Here is a 25,925-nt window from a genome sequence, read left to right as displayed (position 1 = left end):
AATAAACTATTAGGAAATACTATATTTCTAGAATTGTGTATTTTTATCTAATCTGTGTATTTTTTGAATGCACACAAAATCATCAGTTGTTGTAGCATTACAAACACACACTTGATATTTAATTTTGGGTGAAATTAAACTTATAACTATAAGAATTCTTTCAAAAGTAGGCATTATAGAGATACTAAGAAAGATCGGTTGTCCTGCTTGCTCCGTCCAGTTGTGTTGCCTGTTTAATCTCCTGTGATGCTAAGGCTTTGACCACCTCTTCTCATCTGAAAGTTCTAATTCAGGTCAGATTATCTGTATTCTGCCCTGACTTCTTGCATTGTAATGATAGGGAGAATTGCTCTTCTTTGGAAAAATAAGTCAGCCCCTGAATATAACTCAAGATGACAAAGTTCCAACTTCGGGCAAAAGCATGGACATCATGAGGCTTCCTTTGTATCATCCTGGAATGTTTCCCCTCACCACTATAACCCAAGAATATTAAGCTGAGCAGTGCCCTTATATTTAATAACAGCAAATAGTTTGTGTTGTATGAAAGCACAACTAGATTTAAAAATTCTCACTTTAATATTGTGCTAAAGGTAAAGCAACATGACATGTTGCTTAATAAATTTAAGGGGAAGCTTAGAAGCCTACCAATCCAAAGTGAAAAATGAAAGTGAAAGTCACTCAGTTGTGTCCAACTCTTTGCGACCCCATGGACTGTAGCCCACCGGGCTCCTCTGTCTATGAAATTCTCCAGGCAAGAATACCGGAGTGGGTTGCCATTTCCTTCTCCAGGGGATCTTTCTGACCCAGGGACTGAACCCAGGTCTCCTACACTGGAGGCAGATTCTTTACCATCTGAACCAGCAAGGAAGCCTCATAACAACTGATTTATTCATTCATTTGTTCATTCATTTACTCAACAAGTATTTATTAAGAACCTAAATATGTATAGTTATATTCTTGAGTTATATTGATCCATATAGCCAATTATGAACCAAAAATATTTCAAAAAAGAAATTCCAGACAGTCTCAAAAAACAAACTTGAATTTACTGCCTTCTGGCAACTTTTATATAGTGTTTACATTGTATTTACAATTGTTTATGTATCATTTACATAGTGCTAAGTATTATAAGTAATCTAGAGATAAAGTATATGGGAAGATATATAGAGGTTTTTCTGCCATTTTATACAAAGGACTTGAGCATCTTCAGATTTTTATATCTGTCAGGGTTTTGGAGCCAATTTTCTGAGGATACTGAGGGACGATTGTCCTGCAAAACAAAATAATCAAAATGAAAGAAACTTTTGGTTATGCCTGATTTTGTATTCAATCAGTGTTAAATGTGATCTTTTCAAGCACCTAATGTTAGCAGAAATATGTCAGGGAGTATTCGTTTCAAATGCAACAGGAAAACATTTTTATATTTATTTTACTAGATATGAAAGAGATTAATTTAGAATATATTCTTCCTCTCATGTCTCTAATTTCTTCACCCTGTTCAGTGTCAGGTACCCTGGGAGCAGGTGCCCAGGTCTGAAAAAGCAACAGTACTTTTTTGAACTCATGGGGAAAATAGATGCTTTGGTTATGGTTTTTCAAAATTATTTTGTTGCATAACAATAGAAGCTTATCATAAACAGTGTGAACATTTTAATGTTTTGTATTTCACTAGTATTGAGTGTCTGATGAAGAGGCAAGAAGGAAAAGGCTGTTTTAAATGTACTGCAATGAAATAGTGTCAGTTTTCCCATGGAATAGATGAGGGATAAGCTCTCAAGGTCAGACAATCAGTGAAGGTTTTAATTGTGTCAGTGTTCTCATTTCAGTATGTTCACTAATTTCAGTTATATAGTAACTCAGTTGCCTCTCTTATTAAGTTAAAGAGTGATAAACGTTTTTGAAGGTAGTGTCCTAGACAGCACGTAAGAACCAGTAAATGGAATCTGTTCTTCCAATTCAATTGTATTTGAGAGCTGATAGTCACCTCTAACACCTGTTAACCTAAGATTAGAGGTTTGGGGAGCTTTTCTCTTTTTACTGAAGTCTGTAAAGTTTGCTGTTGAAGTATGTAGGAATAATAAAAGTGTCTGTCTCCTCTTTTAATTTGTCCCTTTAAAATAATATTATATTTTAGAGTTACTAAGAATAGGTAACATATTTATAGTACTTACCATGTTCCAGGAACTGCTTTCAATGCTTTATACCTATAATCTTGATTAATCCTTAAAACAATATGTTAGATTTTATTATTATTCCTCATTTTCCAAATGAGAAGACTGAAACCAGAACAATTAACTGACTTGCCCAATATTACGTATTCAGTAAATAGTGAAGCCAGGAATTAAATCAAGAAGGTTTGCCCCACAATCTGTGCTCTTATGAAATACTACAGTCTACACATGAAGATTTAAGTTTTATGTGTAAGGTCTACAAACTGAATCCCTCAAACCATTTCTCTCTTCACTATCACCATAACACAGATCCTCATTTTACATCATTACATAGATTTTGGTCCACAGAAAACTGAGACTAGTCTGTGGTTTTATTATCATCTCTTACTACCTTTGGCGTTACCCACACTCTCCCTTCTCTAGTAATTTTTACCTATTTCCCAAGAGCGTATTGAGAATTAACAAGTGTTTAGAAAGACTGTCCCTTTACACAAAGGTACTATATAACTGAAAAATAGTGAATTATTTACCATAATGAAAGTTAGCTAGTTGGTGTGCTGAGGAGGCGGAAGAACAGGATACAAAAGAGAGCTAGTCCTCTTGCTTGAGTACAGTCCGCAATTTTAATCCAGGGAAGGAAGAGGCGACAGGACGCTATTTGGTCTATTTTGTTTCTGTTTAGAATATTATTCAACAGAAAGTCACTAAAGAAATGGCTGGTCCTGCAAAGAAAAGAGGGGTAAACAGCTCAGTCCTGACAAAAGAATGAATGGCGTGTGGGCAGCCTGGGCTGTTCGTCAGCTTAACTATCAGAGCACACAACCTTGTCAATAGAGACACTGCAAAGAGTTAAAGGATCTTCCGTCTCTAAAGTTCTCTGATTACATTTATCTTCCGTTTTAAAGAACATCTAAAAGTACAACAAAGTGTTCGTTGCAGAAAGTTTGAAAACTATATAGATTCATCTGTAAATATTTCTTTCCCCATGACCATTACCCAGAGATAGCTGGTGACATTTTGATGTTTATTCTTCTATCTTATCTATTTACTATTTTTCAGAATGAAATCATTGTATACATAGTCCCTTAAAACATTTTTTTTTTCACTTCACAGACTGCCATGAGCATTTTCCCATGTCATTAAATTCCTTTTTATAACACTACTTTTAATAGCTGCACTGCATTCCTTTATATATTATTTCATCAATCCCCTATTGTTAGAATTTTGATATATATCCAGTTTTTACTATTGTAAATGATGCCACACATGAAAAACCTTATATATAAATATTGTGAACATCTCTGGTTATTGGGTAAAATTACTGGTCAAAGGATATAAAATATTTTATGCATTGTAAAATGGCCCTCCAGAAAGTTTAAGCTTCTTATACTTAAATTAGCAGTACATGCTCTTAAGAGAGTATATTTCCCCATACCCTTGCTAATATTGTATACATCATATACTTAATGCTTAACATTAATACATTAAAAATGAAATAAATATATTTAATTTTTGCCAACAAAAACAAAATTATTTTTATTGTTTTTAGCTTGAAGATCATTCATTACTATAAACACTAAATATCATATATATTTGTAAAATTAAGATTTATATTCATATATGATTACTTTGGGGGCTTCCCTGGTGGCTCAGAAGTTAAAGCGTCTGCCTGGAATGCAGGAGACCCAGGTTCCATCCCTTGATTGGGAAGATCCCCTGGAGAAGGAAATGGCAACCCACTCCAGTACTCTTCCCTGGAGAATCCCATGGAGGGAGGAGCCTGGTAGGCTACAGTCTTTGGGGTCGCAAAGAGTCGTACACGACTGAGCAACTTCACTTTCTTTCTTTCTTTCTTTCTATGATTACTTTGTGTCACACTCACGTAAAAAATGTCCTTTCCTAGTTTTCCTGTTAGGTATTTAGACTTTTATAGGCACATCTCTCCTTTTTTTTCCTTTAAATTATTTTTTTTCCCCTTCTACCATAAGTGGTAGAAATCTGTTAGATTTTTGTTGTTGTTGTTAAATAATTTTTGAGAGAAGTGTGATATTTGGATTTTCATATACTTATTCTGAAGTGTTGACAACATATTAAAATGTTTTTAATATTATAGGACCAAAACAGATATCTTTGCAGACTGAATTTTAACAGAGGTCTACCTGACAAACCTAAGATATACCACAATAATAGTTCAGTTCAGTTCAGTCACTCAGTCGTGTCCAACTCTTTGCGACCCCATGAATCACAGCACGCCGGGCCTCCCTGTCTATCACCAACTCCCGGAGTTCACACAAACTCATGTGCATAGAGTCAGTGATGCCATAGCCATCTTTTCCTCTGTCGTCCTGTTCTCCTCCTGCCCCCAATCCCTCCCAGCATCAGGGTCTTTTTCCAGTGAGTCATCTCTTTGCATCAGGTGGCCAAAGTATTGGAGTTTCAGCTTCAGCATCAGTCCTTCCAATGAACACCCAGGACTGGTCTCCTATAGGATGGACTGGTTGGATCTCCTTGCAGTCGAAGGGACCCTCAAGAGTCTTCTCTAGCACCACAGTTCAAAAGCATCAGTTTTTCGGCGCTCAGCTTTCTTCACAGTCCAACTCTCACATCCATACATGACCACTGGAAAAACCATAGCCTTGACTAGACAGACCTTTGTTGGCAAAGTAATGTCTCTGCTTTTGAGTATGCTATCTAGGTTGGTCATAACTTTCCTTCCTAGGAGTAAGTGTCTTTTAATTTCATGGCTGCAATCACCATCTGCAGTGATTTTGGAGCCCCAGAAAATAAAGTCTGACACTGTTTACACTGTTTCCCCATCTATTTCCCATGAAGTGATGGGACCGGATGCCATGATCTTCGTTTTCTGAATGTTGAGCTTTAAGCCAACTTTTTCACTCTCCTCTTTCACTTTCATCAAGAAGCTTTTTAGTTCCTCTTCACTTTCTGCCATAAGGGTGCTGTCATCTGCATATCTGAGGTTATTGATATTTCTTCCAGCAATCTTGATTTCCAGCTTGTGCTTCTTCCAGCCCAGCGTTTCTCATGATGAACTCTGCATATAAGTTAAATAAGCAGGGTGACAATGTACAGCCTTGACGTACTCCTTTTCCTATTTGGAACCAGTCTGTTGTTCCATGTCCAGTCCTAACTGTTGCTTCCTGACCTGCATACAGGTTTCTCAAGAGGCAGGTCCGGTGGTCTGGTATTCCCATCTCTTTCAGAATTTTCCACAATTTATTGTGATCCACACAGTCAAAGGCTTTGGCATAGTCAATAAATCAGAAATAGATGTTTTTCTGGAACTCTCTTGCTCTTTTGGTGATCCAGCGGATGTTCACAATTTGATCTCTGGTTCCTCTGCCTTTTCTAAAACCAGCTTGAACATCAGGAATTTCATGGTTCACATATTGCTGAAGCCTGGCTTGGAGAATTTTGAGCATTACTTTACTAGCTTGTGAGATGAGTGCAATTGTGTGGTAGTTTGAGCATTCTTTGGCATTGCCTTTCTTTGGGATTGGAATGAAAACTGACCTTTTCTAGTCCTGTGGCCACTGTTGAGTTTTCCAAATTTGCTGGCATATTGAGTGCAGCACTTTCAAAGCATCATCTTTTAGGATTTGAAATAGCTTAACTGGAATTCCATCACCTCCACTAGCTTTGTTCCTAGTGATGCTTCCTAAGGCCCACTTGACTTCACATTCCAGGATGTCTGGCTCTAGGTGAGTGATCACACCATCGTGATTATCTTGGTCATGAAGATCTTTTTTGTAAGTTCTTCTGTGTATTCTTGCCACAATGATAGGCATGTGGCAAGTGATCAAAAAAATTGAAGATCATAGTATTCTGCAAAATATACTAAACACAAAGACTGATCAGATTCTTAATCATAAGTGTCTTTTCATGTTGCACCTAAATAATTTAAATGATTACAATTCAGTTATCAAAAACACATATAAAGCTGAATTGGATTTAATTGAACTACATGTAAGATTAAGGACTTACAAATACTTCTGTTTTGCTAATATTTTTCCAAGTATTAGGGGGAAACAAGTTCTAGATGTTAATACATAGATGAATAGGTATCTGTCTTTTCTCTAAGTATTAAGTTTTATATTTGTTTTATTTATAGCTATATATCTATTTATATATGTGTGTTTTATATATATATGTGGGAAGGATTGGGGGCAGGAGGAGAAGGGGATGACAGAGGATGAGATGGCTGGATGGCATCACTGACTTGATGGACGTGAGTCTGAGTGAACTCCGGGCGTTGGTGATGGACAGGGAGGCCTGGCGTGCTGCGATTCATGGGGTCACAAAGAGTCAGACATGACTGAGCTACTGAACTGAACTGACTGAAGGATGTGTATGGGGCTTCCCTGGTGGCTCAGTCGTAAAGAATCCACCTGCCAATGCAGGAGACACGGGTTCGATCCCTGGGTTGGAAAGATCCCCGGGAGAAAGAAATGGCAACCCACTCCAGTATTCTTGCCCTGGAACTCTCATGGTGTAAAGAGCCTGGCAGGCTACAGTCCATGGGGTCACAAAGAGTTAGGACTTAGCGACTGAATAGCAACAACAGAAAGAAATGTGTATAAGGGTAGATATTGGAACGAGTAATATTACTTGAAAAAATCAGCAAGTTGGTATGTGTGTGTGCATGCTAAGTCGCTTCAGTCGTGTCCAACTCTGTGCAACGCTATGGACTGTAGCCTCCCATGGGATTCTCTGTTCATGGGATTTCCCAGGCAAGAATACTGAAGTGGGTTACCATTTCCTTCTCCATCGGATCTTCCCAACCCATTTATCCAGCCTGGGACTCCTGCACTAGCAGGCAGATGCTTTCACCACTGAGCTGTTACTACTACGTGTGCACGTGTGCTAAGTCTCTCCAGTCCTGTCCGACTCTGTGCGACCCCATGGACTGTGGCCCTCCAGGCTCCTCTGTTCATGGGATTCTCCAGGCAAGAATACTGAAGTGGGTTGCTGTGCCCTCCTCCAGGGGATCTTCCCGATTTCGCTTAAGTCTCCTGCATTGGCAGGTGGTTTCTTTACCACTAGTGCCACCTGCGACACCCAGAAGGTTGATACTTGTTTTTAATTCTGTCTTTTTCAGTCTGTCTTATAGTGGAGAGTTGAGGAGGTAGGAAAGAGAGTAGGTAGGAAGCATAGGAAGGAAGGGGAAATTCAGTTCTCTTCCAAGGTTGAGTATATCACTCACTGAGTTGAATTGTTTGATCACGTGCAACAACCCTTACCATTGTGGCAATAGCTATAAATTAGTCAGCTTTCAGGGAAAATTTAAAAAGCTGCTTCTCAGAGTTTTCTTTCTTCATGCCTCACAGAATTACACCACCCTTAATAGCTATGCAGTTTGCTAAGTGAATTAAATCAAGTTAATTATTGCTCATGCTATTTAAGCAAAACCTAATGAAACTTGTGCACAAAAAGAAAACACATAATCTTTGAGCCTTAAAAAAATGTTATAAATTAAAAGAGAAAGACTTTTGTTTCACTTGAGGCACTAGTGTTTGGCTGAAATGACCACCCTAGGCAAAATTTAAAATAAGAGACTTTATCTTTTAGAATCTCTTTCCATGTTTCTTTCCTTCAGGTAACCAATGCCTTTTCATTCCTTCAGTCTTCTTAGAGAACTGCCTGCCATCAACTTCATCGACAGGAAACTTTGGGCAGAACTGACTTTTGGGTAAACTAAGTCAGAAAATTCAGAACTGTCCCTACAGTGTTCTATTCCATGGCAGCCCAGTCTGAGAGAAGGGAGAATATTACCAAGAATAAATCCTTGGTAATATCTCACCAAGTCAGGAACTAGCATAATGGGTTACTTTCCAGGGCTGGCTGCATCTTAATAAAGTACTCCCAGAAAAGTTAAAGGATGTGCAATGTTTTAGGTGTGATTCAGAGCTTTTCTTTATCATCACTCAAATTATATCTCCTTTGTGTGTGATGTTTCACTCTGGGCCTTATTTGCCTTTTTAAACAGTGCTGTGTCTCACAGTCTCTAATCTTTCAGACTTTATAATTTATAATCTGGAAAGGCAGTTGTTTTATTTCTTTATACAAATATTTATTTCAAACTCTTGTAAAATTACTGTGTTAGTCGGCTTGAGCTACCATAACAAAATACCATAAACTAGGCTGCTTTAACAACAGCCATTTATTTCTGACAATTCTGGAGCCTGGGAAGTCCAAGATCAAAGTGCAGGCTGACTTAGTTTCTAGGGAAAATTCTCTTCTTGGCTCATAGGTGGCCATCATCTGGTGGTTTCTGCACAGGGCAGAGAGAGTGAGAGCAAGTGCCCTGGTCTCTTCTTATAAAGGCATGAATCCTATCAGGAGGATTCCACCTCCTGACCTCTTCTAAGGCTGTTGCTATTGCTATTCAGTTGCCAAGTTGTGTCTGACTCTTTGCGACCCCATGGATTGCAGCACACGAGGCTTGCCTGTCCCTCACCATCTCCTGGAGTTTTCTCAAGTTGATGTTCATTATATTGGTGGTACCATCCAACCATCTCATCCTCCATCTCCCTCTTCTCCTTCTGCCTTCAATTTTTCCAAGCATTAGGGTTTTTTCCAATGAATCAGCTATTCACATCAGGTGGCCAAAGTATTGGAGATACAGCATCAGTCATTCCAAAGAGTATTCTGGTTGATTTTCTTTAAGATTGACTAGTTTGATCTCTTTACTATCCAAGGGACTCACAAAAGACTTCCAGCTATTTACTTCCTAAAAACCTGACCTCCGACCACCATCACCCTGGGGGCATTAGGGTTTCAACCTATGAATTTGGGGAGGACACAATTATTCACTCCATAACCATTCTTCTCTAAATTCTATGACTCTAGTAAAAGAGAGCTTTTGAAAAATTATGTAATTACTAGCAGTGAGTCAATCCCACCTCACTCCAGGCATATCCCTCTACACTTTTCCCCTCCCTGTGTACTATTCCTTGTATAGATTTTACCCTTGCATAAACCTCTTTGTGGGGAAAAGACTAATAAGTAGAAGTCCCTTCAGTGAACATGAGTGAGCAAGATGAAGGCTGGAGAATATTAGAATGAATCTCTTACCCTACCAGTGAAGCCATCATTAGAATTTATCTGATGATCACCTACATTTTTACTCTTTTTTGCCCTGGCTTATCTCATGTTACTGAGACATTTGTTCAAAACCATTCAGTTCACTTCAGTCGCTCAGTCATGTCCGACTCTTTGCGACCCCATGAATCGCAGCACGCCAGACCTCCCCATCCATCACCAACTCCCAGAGTTCACTCAGACTCACATCATCGAGTCAGTTATGCCATCCAGCCATCTCATCCTCTGTCGTCCCCTTCTCCTCCTGCCCCCAATCCCTCCCAGCATCAGAGTCTTTTCCAATGAGTCAACTCTTCACATGAGGTGGCCAAAGTACTGGAGTTTCAGCTTTAGCATCATTCCTTCCAAAGAAATCCCGGGGCTGATCTCCTTCAGAATGGACTGGTTGGATCTCCTTGCAGTCCAAGGGACTCTCAAGAGTCTTCTCCAACACCACAGTTCAAAAGCATCAATTCTTTGGTGCTCAGCCTTCCTCACAGTCCAACTCTCACATCCATACATGACCACAGGAAAAACCATAGCCTTGACTAGACGGACCTTTGTTGGCAAAGTAATGTCTCTGCTTTTGAATATACTATCTAGGTTGGTCATAACTTTCCTTCCAAGGAGTAAGCGTCTTTTAATTTCATGGCTGCAGTCACCATCAAAACCATTAGTAGGGCGAATTTTCTCTCTGAATTAAGTTTTCATTTGTGATTGTCTAACATGATATAAAAGAACATGAAGCTAGTTTTCTACAGTGCTTTGTGTCAATAAAAAATAAATTCTCTTCATCAGATACCTTGGTGGAAGGGTGAAAAACATATAATATGATTTTGTTAAGATTGTCTGCCAGATAAATTGTCTAAATGAATATAAAATTTTCCTTTCTTAGGAGTCTACATATAATACTTATATGAGAACATATATTAAATGTATGAAAATATTCAGGATATTAAGGATCCTACAGTATGATTTGCATATGCTAAAATAGGACTTTCTTTTTTTGCAGCACAAATGTGTAACCATATGTAGTTGTCCTGCTGCTATTAGAGAATTCTGACTCTCCCTACATGATAAACATCCTTCTCTTCTATGGCTAACTGAGGGACTGACTGATACTGTCCTCTCATTTAGTGTTAAGCAACTGCTTTGTTTGTAAGGGCGCAGAGAGCAGAAGACTCAGTAAGTTAGTTCTTTGTAACATTTTTCTGTAATAGAGTGTGCAGATTTTATTCACTGGGATCTACAAATTCTTGAGACATAAGATTGCCAGGCCAGCTGGACAAAAAAGAACTAGGTACTAGAAACTCTGTACCACAGCTATGCAGAAATAGCTCTCTCCTTGAAAATCAGAATAGCCACTGAGAAACTGATTATTTTGTTTAGGTCAAAATCAGAGTTTGTGATAAACAACTATTAAGTGTTATATTCTTTATTTTAATCCACATAACAATCATAATCCTATCAGCTAAGTTATCATCTGCCGTTAAAAATATTTAAAAAATCATCCTACCAGTTGGTCTTTTTTATTTTTTAATATTCTTTTCCTAACAACCCTAATGACAGCAGTTACCTGACAGGTGAAGGACCTGTGACCATTCAGGCAAGAGAAAATGGACCTTTTCTCTGAATCTCAGTGATTTCATAGTTTTCCAACCTCCTTAGTAAACACTTGTCCATCTCCTAGGTAGAGCTGATTTAAAATAAAAGTGTACTATTGCCCAGTGTTTTCTTGGAGTCTTTGGATCCGAGAATCATGAAGTTAGTTAAAAATTGTTTCCAGTAATTATGTAAACATAAGGGATGGCTTAGAGGAGATGAATTGAAAATAATAAGAATGACTATTTTGAAAAATTGAGTCACTATTTACAAGCAGTTCAGGGATAGAAAATAACTAAGTTATAAAGATACACATTTTAAAGAATACTTTTAGGCCCAAGCTTTTGGAAAAGAGGCAGAAATATAAGTCTCTTAAAATTTTGACTTGGCATAAAAAATATTTATGGAAGAAACAGAAGAAGTTCTTGGAATAAGCTGGACTTAAGCTAGGTCTTAAAGGCTCTGTAACATTGAAAAAAATGGAAATAAAGTGGTAGGGCATTCTGGAAAATAAGAATGGAATAATATATATGAAGACATCTGTGTTAAGTATTATGTTTAGTGTAGCTGATTCAGTTGAAACTGCACACAGTAAGATCTATGGGACAGAAAATGTAGGAACATCAGAACATAATGTTTGGTTTGGGTTTGGTTCTGTAGGTAATTCTTGAAAGTAAGTATGGATATCTCTTTCATACTCTGTATATATTCATTCTGTAGGTCCCGTTGAGTCTTAATGTAGAAATGTGCATTCTAGTACTCTGGTTATTTCAAAACCATAAAACTTCAAAAAAAGCTTCAAGTCTTGCCTCCTTTGCTAAGTCAGGTGTTAAGCATTTCTCATAAATCTTTTTTATTTTAGCACTTATTTTTGATGATTAATCTACTTGGAAAACAGGTGGTATGAATGATACTTTGAAATACCTGAATTATATGCTAATGCTTTTATGTTTTTTATGCCCAATAGACAGAATGTGCAAATTTCATCAGAGTACTTCAACCCTATAACAAAACTCATGTTTATGTGTGTGGAACTGGAGCGTTTCATCCAGTATGTGGATATATTGATCTTGGATTCTACAAGGAGGTAATATTGTAAAATAGCATGAAAACAATTTACTATAATAGCTTATTACTTACTGCCTATGACATAAAATAAGTAGATTTGATATAAAAATTGAATCATTTTCTGTATGAACTGAGTAAGAACTTATGTTCCCAATCACTTAATAGATTATTACCGTTTTGATTATCTGCTTTATTCACCTTATAAAAACTTCTTCTATTAAAAGTTTTCTAGTGACATGATTAAAATTAATAGTGTAAAATGTTGAAAGTGCTTGTTTTCTAGGCTCTATGTACAGCTTTATTTTCTCTTGAGCTTCCTATATAACTAGATCTATTTATGATGTTGCTGTTGGTAAAAATTCGTTTCCTGTAAGACCTTGTGACAGAATGGTATCTTCTAAATAACTTAACTTTTCCCACCCAACAAATTTGACCTGTTGCATATGTTTACAATAGCAGACACTAAATATAGATAATTTTAATGATTTTCTTAAAATTGTATAGTTAGTTCTTACCATACTTGTTATCATACTGGACTTATTTCTGCCAGACCTAATTGGCGTAGTGGAAATGTAGGAAGTATTAATTAGGAGTAATGCATTCCATCTATCAATGAGCATTTCAATAAATGAGAAACATACATATTGCAATAATTTAATCAACACTAATTTGTTAGAGTGCTTTCTTTGTGTCATGGCCTGTGCCAGGCACTTCACATGGACTGTTTTTTGGAATTTCACAACACTCTTAATGAAGTTTGTACCTTTATAACTCCCAGTTTGCAAATTAGTGAAAATGGAATCTCAGTGGAATGAAATAACATGCCTAAGATTACCCAGCTGATAAATGGTCTAGCAAGGAATTGAACCCAAGTAGTCTATCTCTAGAGCAAGCATGCCCATCTGAGCTTTAGAATCTGTACTCTAATTACTTTGTATGGGTTGATGGGTTACACTGTCATCCTTATGTTTATGTATATACTTCTTGTGACTAACCACACATATTTTAAGGGTATTTGGCTGTATGTTTGAAAGTAAAGTCTGGGCTCATAGTACAGGTTTCTTTGCATTGATTTAACTGATTCAAGCAGAGATCAAACCCATAACTGTGGCTGGATACATTTTTCTCTCTGACCAACTTGTCTAACCAGCCCAGACTCAATGGTTTGAAAGTAAAGCAATCCTGATAGTTAAATCTCTGAACCACTAGGAGACTTGGCAACTTGAATCCATCATTCTTTGTTGCTGGTGTAATGTTCTCTTGCCTGGCTTTGATGAAGGGTAATATATAACAGTGGCTCATAGTGTAGGATGTAATTATATGAGATAGCCCCACAGCTTGGATGTATTTTGAGGCCTGGGGCTAAAGGCCAAACTCACAACCTGCTGAGGGATGCAAATAGTGTTCTTTAACTCCTAAAACTCACAAGTACTGAAAGGGAATTTAGAAGGAGCTAATACTTAGCTTGAAACTGTCAAAAAGCCCTGGGGCCATCAAATTTACAGGTTATATGAATCAGAGAGTTATAAGTGAACAGGGGTATTAAGCCTTGTGAATTTTTCACTAGTCAGGAGGACAGGTAATTGTATGGCAACACTGCCTGAAGACTGTCCACTTATGAAATGAATTATTAGTCTCAGGATTCACTGTCCAGTTCAGAGGGAAGGCATGACGTTCTCAAATAGATAAGGTTGCTTCTAAGATGACTTTGAAGAGGGAATAGTAACACAGAGATGGAGGAGAGAAGTGTATACAGTCCCCATTCTTGGGGGACACTCTTTTGTGTCGGGGGCAACAAGAAGAAAGAGGAAGCAGCTGAAATGAATCCCAGATTTCTATCTGGCAGTGAGCTGGAGAATAGTATTATTTATTGAGGTGAGACGAGTAACAAATTTGTGGGGGAAATGGTGAGTTAGTTTTTATACATTCTGCTTTTGAAAAATGCTCTGTAGATCATGCCAAGTGGGCAGTTGGATCTGGATTTCAGGACAGAAGTCAGGGCTGTTGACAACTACTGAGAATTTGAACATGGGGAGCCAGAGTTTGAATTATGGCCCCTGTCATTTACCAGCTCCGTGGCCTTCTGCATATACTTTCTAAGCTTCTGTTTATTCAGCAGAAGGATGATGATAATAATAGTAACTCAGAGTTATTTTAAGAATAAAATAAGAAAACGATTGCGTGGGCTTTGGCATATCACTTTCTCCATTCTGGTCACTTAATATTCAGCTGTATTAGGCAACAAGAACACAGAAAGGTAAAAAGGCAAGTATTTCCAAAGTATATATATAAACTTTATTTAAAAATAATGTCTGCCATCTATCTATCTACTCTATAATACTGGGGGTGTCTGTTAGTTTTTTTTTTTTTTTAATTTTATTTTATTTTTAAACTTTATAATATTGTATTAGTTTTGCCATATATCAACATGAATCCACCACAGGTATACCTGTGTTCCCCATCCTGAACCCTCCTCCCTCCTCCCTCCCCATACCCTCCCTCTTGGTCGTCCCAGTGCACCAGCCCCAAGCATCCAGTATCATGCATCGAATCTGGACTGGTGACTCGTTTCATACATGATATTATACATGTTTCAATGCCATTCTCCCAAATCTCCCCACCCTCTCCCTCTCCCACAGAGTCCATAAGACTGATCTATACATCAGTGTCTCTTTTGTTGTCTCGTACACAGGGTTATTGTTACCATCTTTCTAAATTCCATATATATGCGTTAGTATACTGTATTGGTGTTTTTCTTTCTGGCTTACTTCACTCTGTATAATAGGTTCCAGTTTCATCCACCTCATTAGAATTGATTCTAATGTATTCTTTTTAATGGCTGAGTAATACTCCATTGTGTATATGTACCACAGCTTTCTTATCCATTCATCTGCTGATGGGCATCTAGGTTGCTTCCATGTCCTGGCTATTATAAACAGTGCTGCGATGAACATTGGGGTACACGTGTCTCTTTCCCTTCTGGTTTCCTCAGTGTGTATGCCCAGCAGTAGGTTTGCTTTTAAGTTACCTTGGAAACATGTTCTTTCCTCTGGAATCTCCCTTTGCTTCTGCAAACCTCATATTTAAATGTTAATAGTATTCATAATTAATATGATATGAACAATAACTTTGCCTAGTCATTGTGATGATGAAAATTTCTATTCTTATCTTCTTCTGTCTTTACTTCAACAGTATTTCTCTGTGTGTAGTTTGGACAGGTGCTTTTTGTGTAATGAATTAGGTGGGACCAATCTTATAAAATTAAAATTGTCTCAAAAGTTAAAATGTCATGTAATTCAGTTTATCTCAGGAAGTCCATTGTATCAGCCTTTATTTTTGACATCATTTTCCTGTTGGTGTCCTTGACTCTGGCTCAAGGAAACCTGCTTTCCTGTTCTCTCCTTTCTCCAGGAGATTATAAGGGAGACCTTGTCCTTAGCCTCCACAGATAACAATTTTATGGGCTTATCTTGAGAATTTCATGAAATATTACATTTTGACAACAGGAGTCTGTACAATTATAAGGATTTATCTAGGACTTTGCATCAACTATGACATTGTCCCAGATACTTTCTTGGGTTTTCTTTTTTAGCTTTTTATGATAATCTTCTGACACACCAGAATTCAGTTTACTTTTTCCCTTTACAACATCCCATTATAGGCTTTAGAATCAACAGTTCTGTTTGACCTGTGGAGAATAATGTGCCCTTAATGATATTTAAACATTCTTAAGGGCTGTGATCTGTAGGTGTTTTTTCCTGACATATCTCTAGCCCCATCCACGGTTGGGAAACATGCCCTAAAAGTGTTCTCATTGGACTTTTTTCATGCCTAGGCGCCACTATCACAACTTATCATTAGCTGAACTGTTCTAACTAAACATACTTGAGCTTGATCATGTTACATGGTCATGGTGAGTCTATAAATTAATTTCAGCACCTTTTTAAATCCATGAATTTGAAATCCTGAGATTAGATATGTTAAGAGCATGAACTTTGGAGACAGCCCTGAGTTCAAGCTCCTCCTCTGCCTCTTATTCATTATGTGTTGCTGAACAAGATCCTTCTCCCTTTTACTCTCAATATTCCTCTTGTAAAGCTGGAATCCATAAAGTAGCTACTTCTTTACATTTATGGTGACAATTTAGTGAGATAATGTACATAAAATTCTTGCTCATGGTTAGTATGTATTAACATTAAATACCATTAAAGTATTAAAGCTTATTTTCTTAAAACTATTAAATAGTAATTGTTATTCATGCTAGTTAAATTAATATTGCTATTTTTTAATAAGGCAGTAGTTACTGTTAGTACTGTTTAAAAGAAAAAGATGTGAAATGTCACATCATACAAAAATAATAATCCAAATAATCAATTTTTTCTCTCCCTTTTGCTTCTTTGCTTGCTTTCTAGATAAGTGGCACTGAATGATTCCTTTTAATTGCATATGTGTTCTGATATAACTCTGTAGATATGCCTTCTAGAGAGAATGTCAGAAATGCTGAATTTCGCTAGTGCATTTGTAGGCTGAATCATCAGTCTTTTTGCTGGATGGTAGTGTTGTCGTTGTTATGAAACACTCAAACTCATGGGGCCATATTCATTATACATTCATATTTTTCTTGGAAAGTTCAACTTGAAATGTTTTTTCCCCCTGAATATTAAAAGTCTGCCAATGCCATTCTGTCTGTGGCCACTATTATAAAAATAAATGTTTCTGCCAAAATAACTGTGTGGCTTTAATGTGCATAGTGTTTTCATAATAGTGAAAATACTACATTGGAATTTTTTTTGCCCACATGTATCAATAGCTCTGAAAATGAACTGTCTGCCTTACCACACTTTTATGTCACTGAAATTACAAACTATTGTAAGGCTTAAGTAATATGGTATAGTTTCAGATGCTTAGGTAGATAGACCGTCATAGTTCTGAAAGTATGATTATTAAATTTATTTCTTAGAGGAGGAAACTGGCTTATTAGACTCAGTAAATTAGTTATTAGGCTTAAGAAATAGGATTGCTTGATAGTGATTTTGATGATGATAGTGGTCCAGGCTAAATGAATTGATGAAGGCATTGAAAAATTCATTCATTATTATAATTACTACTTAGGCCAAATGGAGACCAAAACATGGGAATTGAGTCTTGCCAGAAATAATATTTGTGGAAGAGTTAAGAAGCACAGTTTGATGTGCATGCTATATGTTCAGTTTTTGTTGAATTAATGAGTTAGAATTTAGTTCTTATTTCCTATGTTCTTGCTGACTCTGATATTTAAAAAAAAAATCACACTTGTGTTAATATTTCTCTTAACAGGAAGTTATTTTCAAACTAGACACACACAATTTGGAGTCTGGCAGACTGAAATGTCCCTTTGATCCTCAGCAGCCTTTTGCTTCAGTAATGACAGGTAAGAGCAGCAAAGGATACTTCTTGCTTTTAGGTGTTTTTCTAAAAAGATGTGTGTAGATTCAACCACACTGTCTTAGTGAGTTAAAGATTATTTTGGATTAATCATCCACTGACTGTTTGGTGATAGTTTTTTAGTCTCACATCTCTCTGTATTTAGCTTTTTATCCATAAAGTGAGTCTCCCGTAATCCTTAATGTCTGCACAGTTACATTTTAAATAAACTTCAGATTGAAAAGGCTGAAATGTGTTTAATGCAAAAGACATTCATGTTGCTATAATTTTACATATATGATAACTCAGATATTCTTATATTTACCTTATATGCCCCTATTTGGTTCATTATGGCAGTTAAATTTAGCAGTTCCTTGAACATAATATATTACAAAATATATTGAATATTTGAGTGGGAGAAGTAATAATAAGATGTAAGTGGATAAATTAATAAGACAAATAAATCAAACTATAGAACACAGACAATAGAATGTTGTAACTGCTCTCCCCTCAATTTCACCATAACCTGATTGTATTATTAGAAATGTGAAATTTTTGCTGGCACATTTAGTTTTCTCTTGCTTTGCATACATCATAAATTCTCTTACGGGAGGAACATCGTGTTTAAAGAAGGTGGTACTGTGTGGTCTGAAGTCTTTTCTGAAGACTATCGACATGACCTCTGACCTCTAAGTTTCAGCCATTATAAGGACAACTTTTGTCTTGGTTTCGTTCATGACTCTAGTCTCTTTTTATTTAGCTTGTCCATCAGGTGTTTGAATAGGCTATCAAGAGTGACACACCATGACATTTTAATTTTCACTTTGTGAGAACCAGTGCTCTTCTTTGAAGTGAAAGTGTGTGTGTTTTGAAAATTATGTGACTAATGTTCAGTCATTATCCTCAGAAAGTGAGGTCGATGATTTGTGACTGATCTGCCAAATGGAGTTGACATACCTTTAACAATAGACTGTAGACATTGGTGACCCCTGAACCTCTAAGTAATTTAAGTACAAAGAAGATGGCTTTAAAACCTGGATATAGAGATCCAACTTTATGTTGAAATATGCTTTTTTTTTTTTCCTGGAAAAATGAATGTTTGCAGTTTTATGTTTCAAATTAATGGTGTATTTCCTTTATGTCTCTACTGATGATGTTGTTTGGTTCTTCTATTTTTAAAAAATTGCCCCACAAAGAAATATTGTCTTGCACCATATGTTTATAAGAGATGGAATCAGTACCATGTCTACATTTACTTTATATAACTGGGAACTTCCCTGGTGGTCTGGTGGTTACCACTCTGCCTTTCTATTGCAGAGGGCACAGGTTCAATTCCTGGTCAGGGAATAAGATCCCACATGTTGCACTATGTGCACCCATCCCCCCCCCCCCGAAAAAATAGTTGTAGTTTACATAACTCGATTTCTCTCTTTTATGTTTATGTGTGTGTGTGTGTGTGTGTGTGTCCCCCTCCCCCACCTTTGGAAACTGACTATTGTCATGAATAGTTAGGTTGGTTGTCTCACATAGTTCACTAAAAGTCTTATTTCAGTGGATGTAATTGGAGGATTTTTGAAAATAGCTGAATCACTTATGCAAAGGAGGGATTTTAAAAATGTTTCTGAGATAATTGAGTTTTAGTGATTGTAGTTGTTCTTATATTGGCTTTAAAAAATCTAAATGCTCTGTAGAGATTTGGCTATTTTTTAAAAGTTTAGTCTATTAAGTATAACCCAAAGTAGTTGAATATAAAGATTTACTGAAACAGAGGCTTAGCTTTCAAAGGGACAACATGTTCTACTGTGGGGACTGCATTCTTCCTGCCATACCCCACCCCCAGCAATGTGCTAACTTGCATCAGGAATGCAGACCACCACTCCCAGTTCCCCTCTCTTGCCCCTTGCATCCTTTTCTTTCCCCTTCTCCCATCTGTCTCCTTTCTGTCCTTTCTTCCTCTCCTCTCCCTCATCTTAAACTCCTCTGCCCTCTCTTCCTCATTCTTTCCGCTCTCCTTCTCCTTCCCACCTCTCTCTGCCTCTGGCACCCCTCCTTCTCTTCTCTTCTCTCTCTCCTGTTTCTGGTAAGACATGGATATCCACTTTACACAAATAACAGGACAAAGAAGTTTGGTATGCAGTAATGGCCACATCTTTCCCTTTTCAGAAATTCCTGTTTATCAGAACTATTAGAAACATGATTAGCTACAAGGAATGCAACATGTTATAATTACAAAGTATGACTTCAGTGTTGAAAGCTCCCTTTCAGCAGAGGTTAGGCAAAGAAAAGTTGTGGTCACTGAGGTTGTGTCGGTTAAGTAAATACTAATTACACAATCCATTCCTCATTATGGCGTTTACTTTTTAAATTTGTGTGTGTGTGTGTTTTTACAAAGAGGGACTCCTAATTATGACATATCTTTGAATTATTTGTGAGGAGAGGGAAAGAAGAGGAGTTCCTCCATAACAGAAGCTAAATGCACATGTAATTAATTATTAATTCAGGAGACTTTGGCCTTTTTTATATTCAAGTATTTGGAATCAGCTTACCAAAGTTTATTGAGTTATCTTTTCTTCAGCTGAGCAGATTTTTCAAAATCTGAAATTTACAAAACAATATATTCTGATGTAAGCAGTAAACATCTTTGGTTTCATGTCGTAAAACTGGTCTATTGTCAATAGTGTCTGCTGGTAAACTCTTAGAAGTCCTGTGTATTCTTTTCTCCCTTGCAGATGAGTACCTCTACTCTGGAACAGCTTCTGATTTCCTTGGCAAAGATACTGCATTCACGCGGTCCCTTGGGCCTACTCATGACCACCATTACGTCAGAACTGACATTTCAGAGCACCACTGGCTCAATGGTTAGTGATTTTCACACTTTAGATTTTTTTTTGCCTTTGCTTTTGAGTAGATAAGGAACTCAGGATTATTTGTTCAGATGTGTTTTGGAAGTTATTTAGCTCAATATATAAAATACATTTGAAAGAGTTCCTCTCTGTGTTAGATCTCCAGGACTTGTTGCATATATGATAATAATAATAGCTAACATTTATTGTGCTGTGGTCCTTGACATTGTTCCATGCTCTACTTGATTTTTTTTAAATATTCACAGTTTTAATGTGAGGGATGTGTTATTATTGTTATGTGCTTTTTAAAGATGAATAAACTGAGGTAAAGAGAAGTTGAGTAATTTGGTCAAGGTCTTAGAACTTGTCAGTTGCTGAGCTGGAATTCAAGTTGGCAGTCTTTCTCCTGTAGCCTGTTTTTTAATGACTAAGCCAAATGCTGTCTATGAACATAATAGAAAAGGGTCAGATTGTAATGCTAACTTCTTTTGCTGAAAAAAATAGTTTTTCTTTTAGTTAAAACATGTTTCTCCAAAATTTTAAGCATATTGATATTAGTTCGATTATTTTTGTGTTTAAGGTCATACAGCATTTAGGGTTTCTAACAACAAAAAAGACCTCCTAAATGAATTTATTTAATGGAAGGAATGGTGAAAGCCTGTTTTGTTTTGTTTTTTCCTTTTGCCCTATTGCCTACCAAGAGGTCAGGTTTTTATCATGATTTTCTAGTTTTTCAGTTAACACAGGAACTTATTTCACCATATGGCAGAATAACTTAACACTGCTATTTAAGCAGACACACAGCATTTCCCATTCCCACTAAAACCCATAAATATTAGGTTTTAGTGGAGGAGGCTTGGGTAGAGATTTCCTTGGGGCTATCTCTGTATCTTTCAGTATCATTCAAGCAGTGACAACATAAACAAAAGGGAAAAACACTTTTAAAACATTTCTTTAGTCAAAACCTCCAGATCCATTTGTTTACACAACAATGTGATCCATTGACCAAGAGAGAACCCTATTAATAGAGTAAACAAACTTAGAATATCCCCAACTAAGTGATTACTATTAACTTCTTAACACTTGTGCAAGGCAGGACCATATCCTTGAATATTGCGAGGTTTTTGTGGCAATAACTTGGTTTGAGAATGACTCCATAGATTTTACCAGCAGAAAAGCTTAGTTTTCTGTTCAGGTAACAAAATAGTATGGCTTTAAAGTCAAGTATAAATTGTATTTCCTAGTCTTGGGATGGTAAATGTCATCATATTGCCACTCATTTAAGAGATTATTCTATTTTTTCCTTACCAGTGGCATGTCCAGTAGAAGTCAGCAGTATTGCTAAGACAATAAATGTGAGAAATATGTATTCAGCTTTTATTTGTCTAGCATGCTGTTCTTAGTGCTATGAGAAGAGAATTACAAAGTAGGAAACTTGTGTTGGTTTAACTTGTTACTGATGAGCAGCTTTTAGGGTCCTATGATATACTGAATGCTGTTCTGCCCATTAGGCCTGCAGGGAGTATAGGGGAGGGTTGCCAACCTCCTGGATGATGAATGCCCAGAGCATCAGAAGAGATGGTTCATGGGGCTGAAAAGCTGTGAATGTTTTCCTGAAACTATTGTGAAGTTACCTATTATTTAATTTTTTATTTCAGTTATTTATTTTATTGAAGTATAATTGATTTACAGTGTTGCATTAATTTATGCTATATAGCAAAATGAATCAGATATATTTGATATAGCTATTGAATATAGCTCTCTGTGCTATGCAGCTGGAATTTGTTGTTTATCCATCCTGTATATACTGGTTTGCATCTCCTAATCCCAGACTCCCAGTCCTTTCATCCCCCACCTCTCTTGCCCTTGGCAATCTATGTCTGTGAATCTGTTTCTGTTTCACAGATTTGTTCATTTGTGTCTTATTTTAGATTCCACATTTTGCTTCATATAATAATCTGTAGTTCCATGCATAATGCTGCAAATGACATTATTTCATTTTTTTTTTTTAATGGCTGAGTATTATCCCATTAACACTTACTTCTTGGAAGGAAAGTTATGTCCAACCTAGATAGCATATTCAAAAGCAGAGACATTACTTTGCCAACAAATGTCTGGCTAGTTAAGGCTGTGGTTTTTCCAGTGGTCATGTATGGATGTGAGAGTTGGACTGTGAAGAAGGCTGAGCACCGAAGAATTGATGCTTTTGAACTGTGGTATTGGAGAAGACTCTTGAGAGTCCCTTGGACTGCAAGGAGATCCAACCAGTCCATCCTAAAGGAGACCAGTCCTGGGTGTTCATTGGAAGGACTGATGCTGAGGCTGAAACTCCAATACTTTGGCCACCTGATGCAAAGAGATGACTCACTGGAAAAGACTCTGATGCTGGGAGGGATTGGAGGCAGGAGGAGAAGGGGACGACAGAGGGTGAGATGGCTGGATGGCATCACTGACTTGATGGACGTGAGTTTGAATGAACTCCGAGAGTTGGTGATGGACAGGGAGGCCTGGCGTGCTGTGATTCATGGGGTCGCAAAGAGTCCAGACATGACTGAGAGACTGAACTGAACTGATTATCCCATTGTATATAAATATACCACATCTTCTTTACCTTCTTTATCCATTCATCTGTTGACAGGTTAAATTCTTTTATTTTGTGTCTTTTTTTTAAGTTATAATTGACAAATAACATTTCACTAGTTTCAAGTGTATAACATAATAGTTGATACTTGTATACATCGTGAAATGATCACCATAATAAGCCTAGCTAACTTCTGTCAACACCTATAGAGAATTTTCCTTCTTGTGTTGAGAACTTAGAATTTACTCTTAGCAACTTTCAAGTATTCAATAAACTGTTTTTAATTATAGTCACCATGATGTCAGACTTTATTTTTTTGGGCTCCAAAATCACTGCAGATGGTGATTGCAGTCATGAAATTAAAAGACGCTTACTCCTTGGAAAGAAAGTTATGACCAACCTAGATAGCATACTCAAAAGCAGAGACATTACTTTGCCAACAAAGGTCTGTCTAGTCAAGGCTATGGTTTTTCCAGTGGTCATGTATGGATGTGAGAGTTGGACTGTGAAGAAAGCTGAGCGCCAAAGAATTGATGCTTTTGAACTGTGGTGTTGGAGAAGACTCTTGAGAGTCCCTTGGACTGCAAGGAGATCCAACCAGTCCATTCTGAAGGAGATCAGTCCTGGGTATTCCTTGGAAGGACTGATGCTAAAGCTGAAACTCCAATACTTTGGCCACCTCATGCTAAGAGTTGACTCATTGGAAAAGACCCTGATGCTGGGAGGGATTGGAGGCAGGAGGAGAAGGGGATGACAGAGGATGAGATGGCTGGATGGCATCACCGACTCGATGCACATGAGTTTGGGTAAACTCTGGGAGTTGGTGATGGACAGGGAGGCCTGGCGTGCTGCAATTCATGCTGTTGCAAAGAGTCAGACATGACTGAGTGACTGAACCGAACTGAACTGAACTGATGATGTACATTACATCTCCAAAAGTTACTTATTTTATAACTGGAAAGTTGTATCTTTTGGACTCCCTTTACTAATTCCCTAATCTTAACCAGAGAATCATATCTTTGTTTTTTTATAGAGATAACTGATAATAACAGGAAGGGAAGTGAGGAGGACAGAGAGAGAAGGGCCATTACACCAAAGATAGTAAAATGAGGTTCAATTCAGTTCAGTCACTCAGTCATGTCTGACTGTTTGCAACCCCATGAATCGCAACACGACAGATGTCCCTGTCCATCCCCAACTACAGAACAAAAGTGGTGGCAGTGGAGGTGGATGTGGGAATATACAGCAACAAATAATTGAAATAGAAGATATTGTTTGGGAATAGAGGAAACCAAGGATATGAGCAAGAATGCAAGAGAAGATTTGGGGTACTGAGAAAACTTTGCAATTATGGAAATCAGTGGAAAGGAAGTAATTGGAGGGAGAAAGTAGAAGTCTCACTGAATTGAATGAAGGAAACTGATGAAGAATTAGAATTATCATTTATATTTGTAGAATGTATAAGGCAGATTCCTTTAACCTTGTTGTTGTTCAGTTGCTCCATTGTGACCGATTCTTTGCGACCCCACGCACTGCAGCACATCAGGCTTCCCTCTCCTTCACCATCTCCCTGAGCTTGCCCAAACTCATGTCCATTGAATCAGTGATGCCATCTAACCATCTCATCCTCCGTTGTCCCCTTCTCCTGCCTTCAATCTTTCCCAGCATCAGTTCAGTTCAGTTCAGTCGCTCAGTCGTGTGCGACTTTTTGCGACCCCATGAATCGCAGCACGCCAGGCCTCCCTTTCCATCACCAACTCCCAGAGTTCACTCAGACTCACGTCCATTGAGTCGGTGATGCCATCCAGCCATCTCATCCTCTGTCGTCCCCTTCTCCTCCTGCACCCAACCCCTCCCAGCGTCAGTCTTTTCCAATGAGTCAACTCTTCGCATGGGGTGGCCAAAGTACTGGAGTTTCAGCTTTAGCATCATTCCTTCCAAAGAACACCCAGGGCTGATTTCCTTTAGGATGGACTGGTTGGATCTCCTTGCAGTCCAAGGGACTCTTGAGAGTCTTCTCCAACACCACAGTTCAAAAGCATCAATTCTCCAGCGCTCAGCTTTCTTCACAGTCCAACTCTCACATCCATACATGACCACTGGAAAAACCATAGCCTTGACTAGACAGACCTTTGTTGGCAAAGTAATGTCTCTGCTTTTGAGTATGCTATCTAGGTTGGTCAAAACGTTCCTTCCAAGGAGTAAGCGTCTTTTAATTTCATGGCTGCAGTCACCATCTGCAGTGATTTTGGAGCCCAAAAAATTAAAGTCTGACACTGTTTCCACTGTTTCCCCATCTATTTCCCATGAAATGATGGGACCAGGTGCCATGATCTTCATTTTCTGAATGTTGAGCTTTAAGCCAACTTTTTCACTCTCTTCTTTCACCTTCATCAGGAGGCTTTTTAGTTCCTCTTCACTTTCTGCCATAAGGGTGGTGTCATCTGCATATCTGAGGTTATTGATGTTTCTCCCGGAAATCTTGATTCCAGCTTGTGCTTCTTCCAGCCCAGTGTTTCTCATGATGGACTCTGCATATGAGTTAAATAAGCAGGGTGACAATATACAGCCTTGACGTACTCCTTTTCCTATGTGGAACCAGTCTGTTGTTCCATGTCCAGTCCTAACTGTTGCTTCCTGACCTGCATACAGGTTTCTCAAGAGGCAGGTCAGGTGGTCTGATATTCCCATCTCTTTCAGAATTTTCCACAGTTTATTGTGATCCACACAGTCAAAGTCTTTGGCATAGTCAAGAAAGCAGAAATAGATGTTTTTCTGGAACTCTCTTGCTTTTTTGATGATCCAGCAGATGCTCACAATTTGGTCTCTGGTTCCTCTGCTTTTTCTACAACCAGCTTGAACAACTGGAATTTCACGGTTCGTGTATTGCTGAAGCCTGGCTTGCAGAATTTTGAGCATTACTTTACTAGCGTGTGAGATGAGTGCCATTGTGCAGTAGTTTTGAGCATTCTTTGGCATTGCCTTTCTTTGGGATTGGAATAAAAACTGACCTTTTCCAGTCCTGTGGCCACTGCTGAGTTTTCCAAATTTGCTGGCATATTGAGTGCAGCACTTTCACAGCATCATCTTTCAGGATTTGAAATAGCTCAACTGGAATTCCATCACCTCCACTAGCTTTGCTCGTAGTGACGCTTTCTA

At 37.8% G+C, this 25,925-nt stretch overlaps 1 protein-coding gene across 2 annotated transcripts in view; it reads left to right on the top strand.

Annotated features, from left to right (window-relative positions):
• Positions 1–25,925, top strand: part of SEMA3D (semaphorin 3D) — a 226,012-nt gene that overhangs the window by 129,181 nt on the left and 70,906 nt on the right. For both annotated transcript variants that reach the window (XM_070369711.1, XM_070369710.1), the window contains 3 exons: positions 11,839–11,958; positions 17,256–17,349; positions 20,072–20,200. In XM_070369711.1, coding sequence (XP_070225812.1) covers positions 11,839–11,958; positions 17,256–17,349; positions 20,072–20,200 — 343 coding nt within the window. The remainder of the gene's footprint in view (positions 1–11,838; positions 11,959–17,255; positions 17,350–20,071; positions 20,201–25,925) is intronic.

Source organism: Bos mutus, chromosome 4 (genome assembly GCF_027580195.1).
Source record: "Bos mutus isolate GX-2022 chromosome 4, NWIPB_WYAK_1.1, whole genome shotgun sequence".
Lineage (NCBI taxonomy): Eukaryota > Metazoa > Chordata > Mammalia > Artiodactyla > Bovidae > Bos > Bos mutus.
The sequence above is the reverse complement of the archived record's forward strand: the minus strand, read 5'-3'. Positions and strand labels throughout refer to the sequence as shown.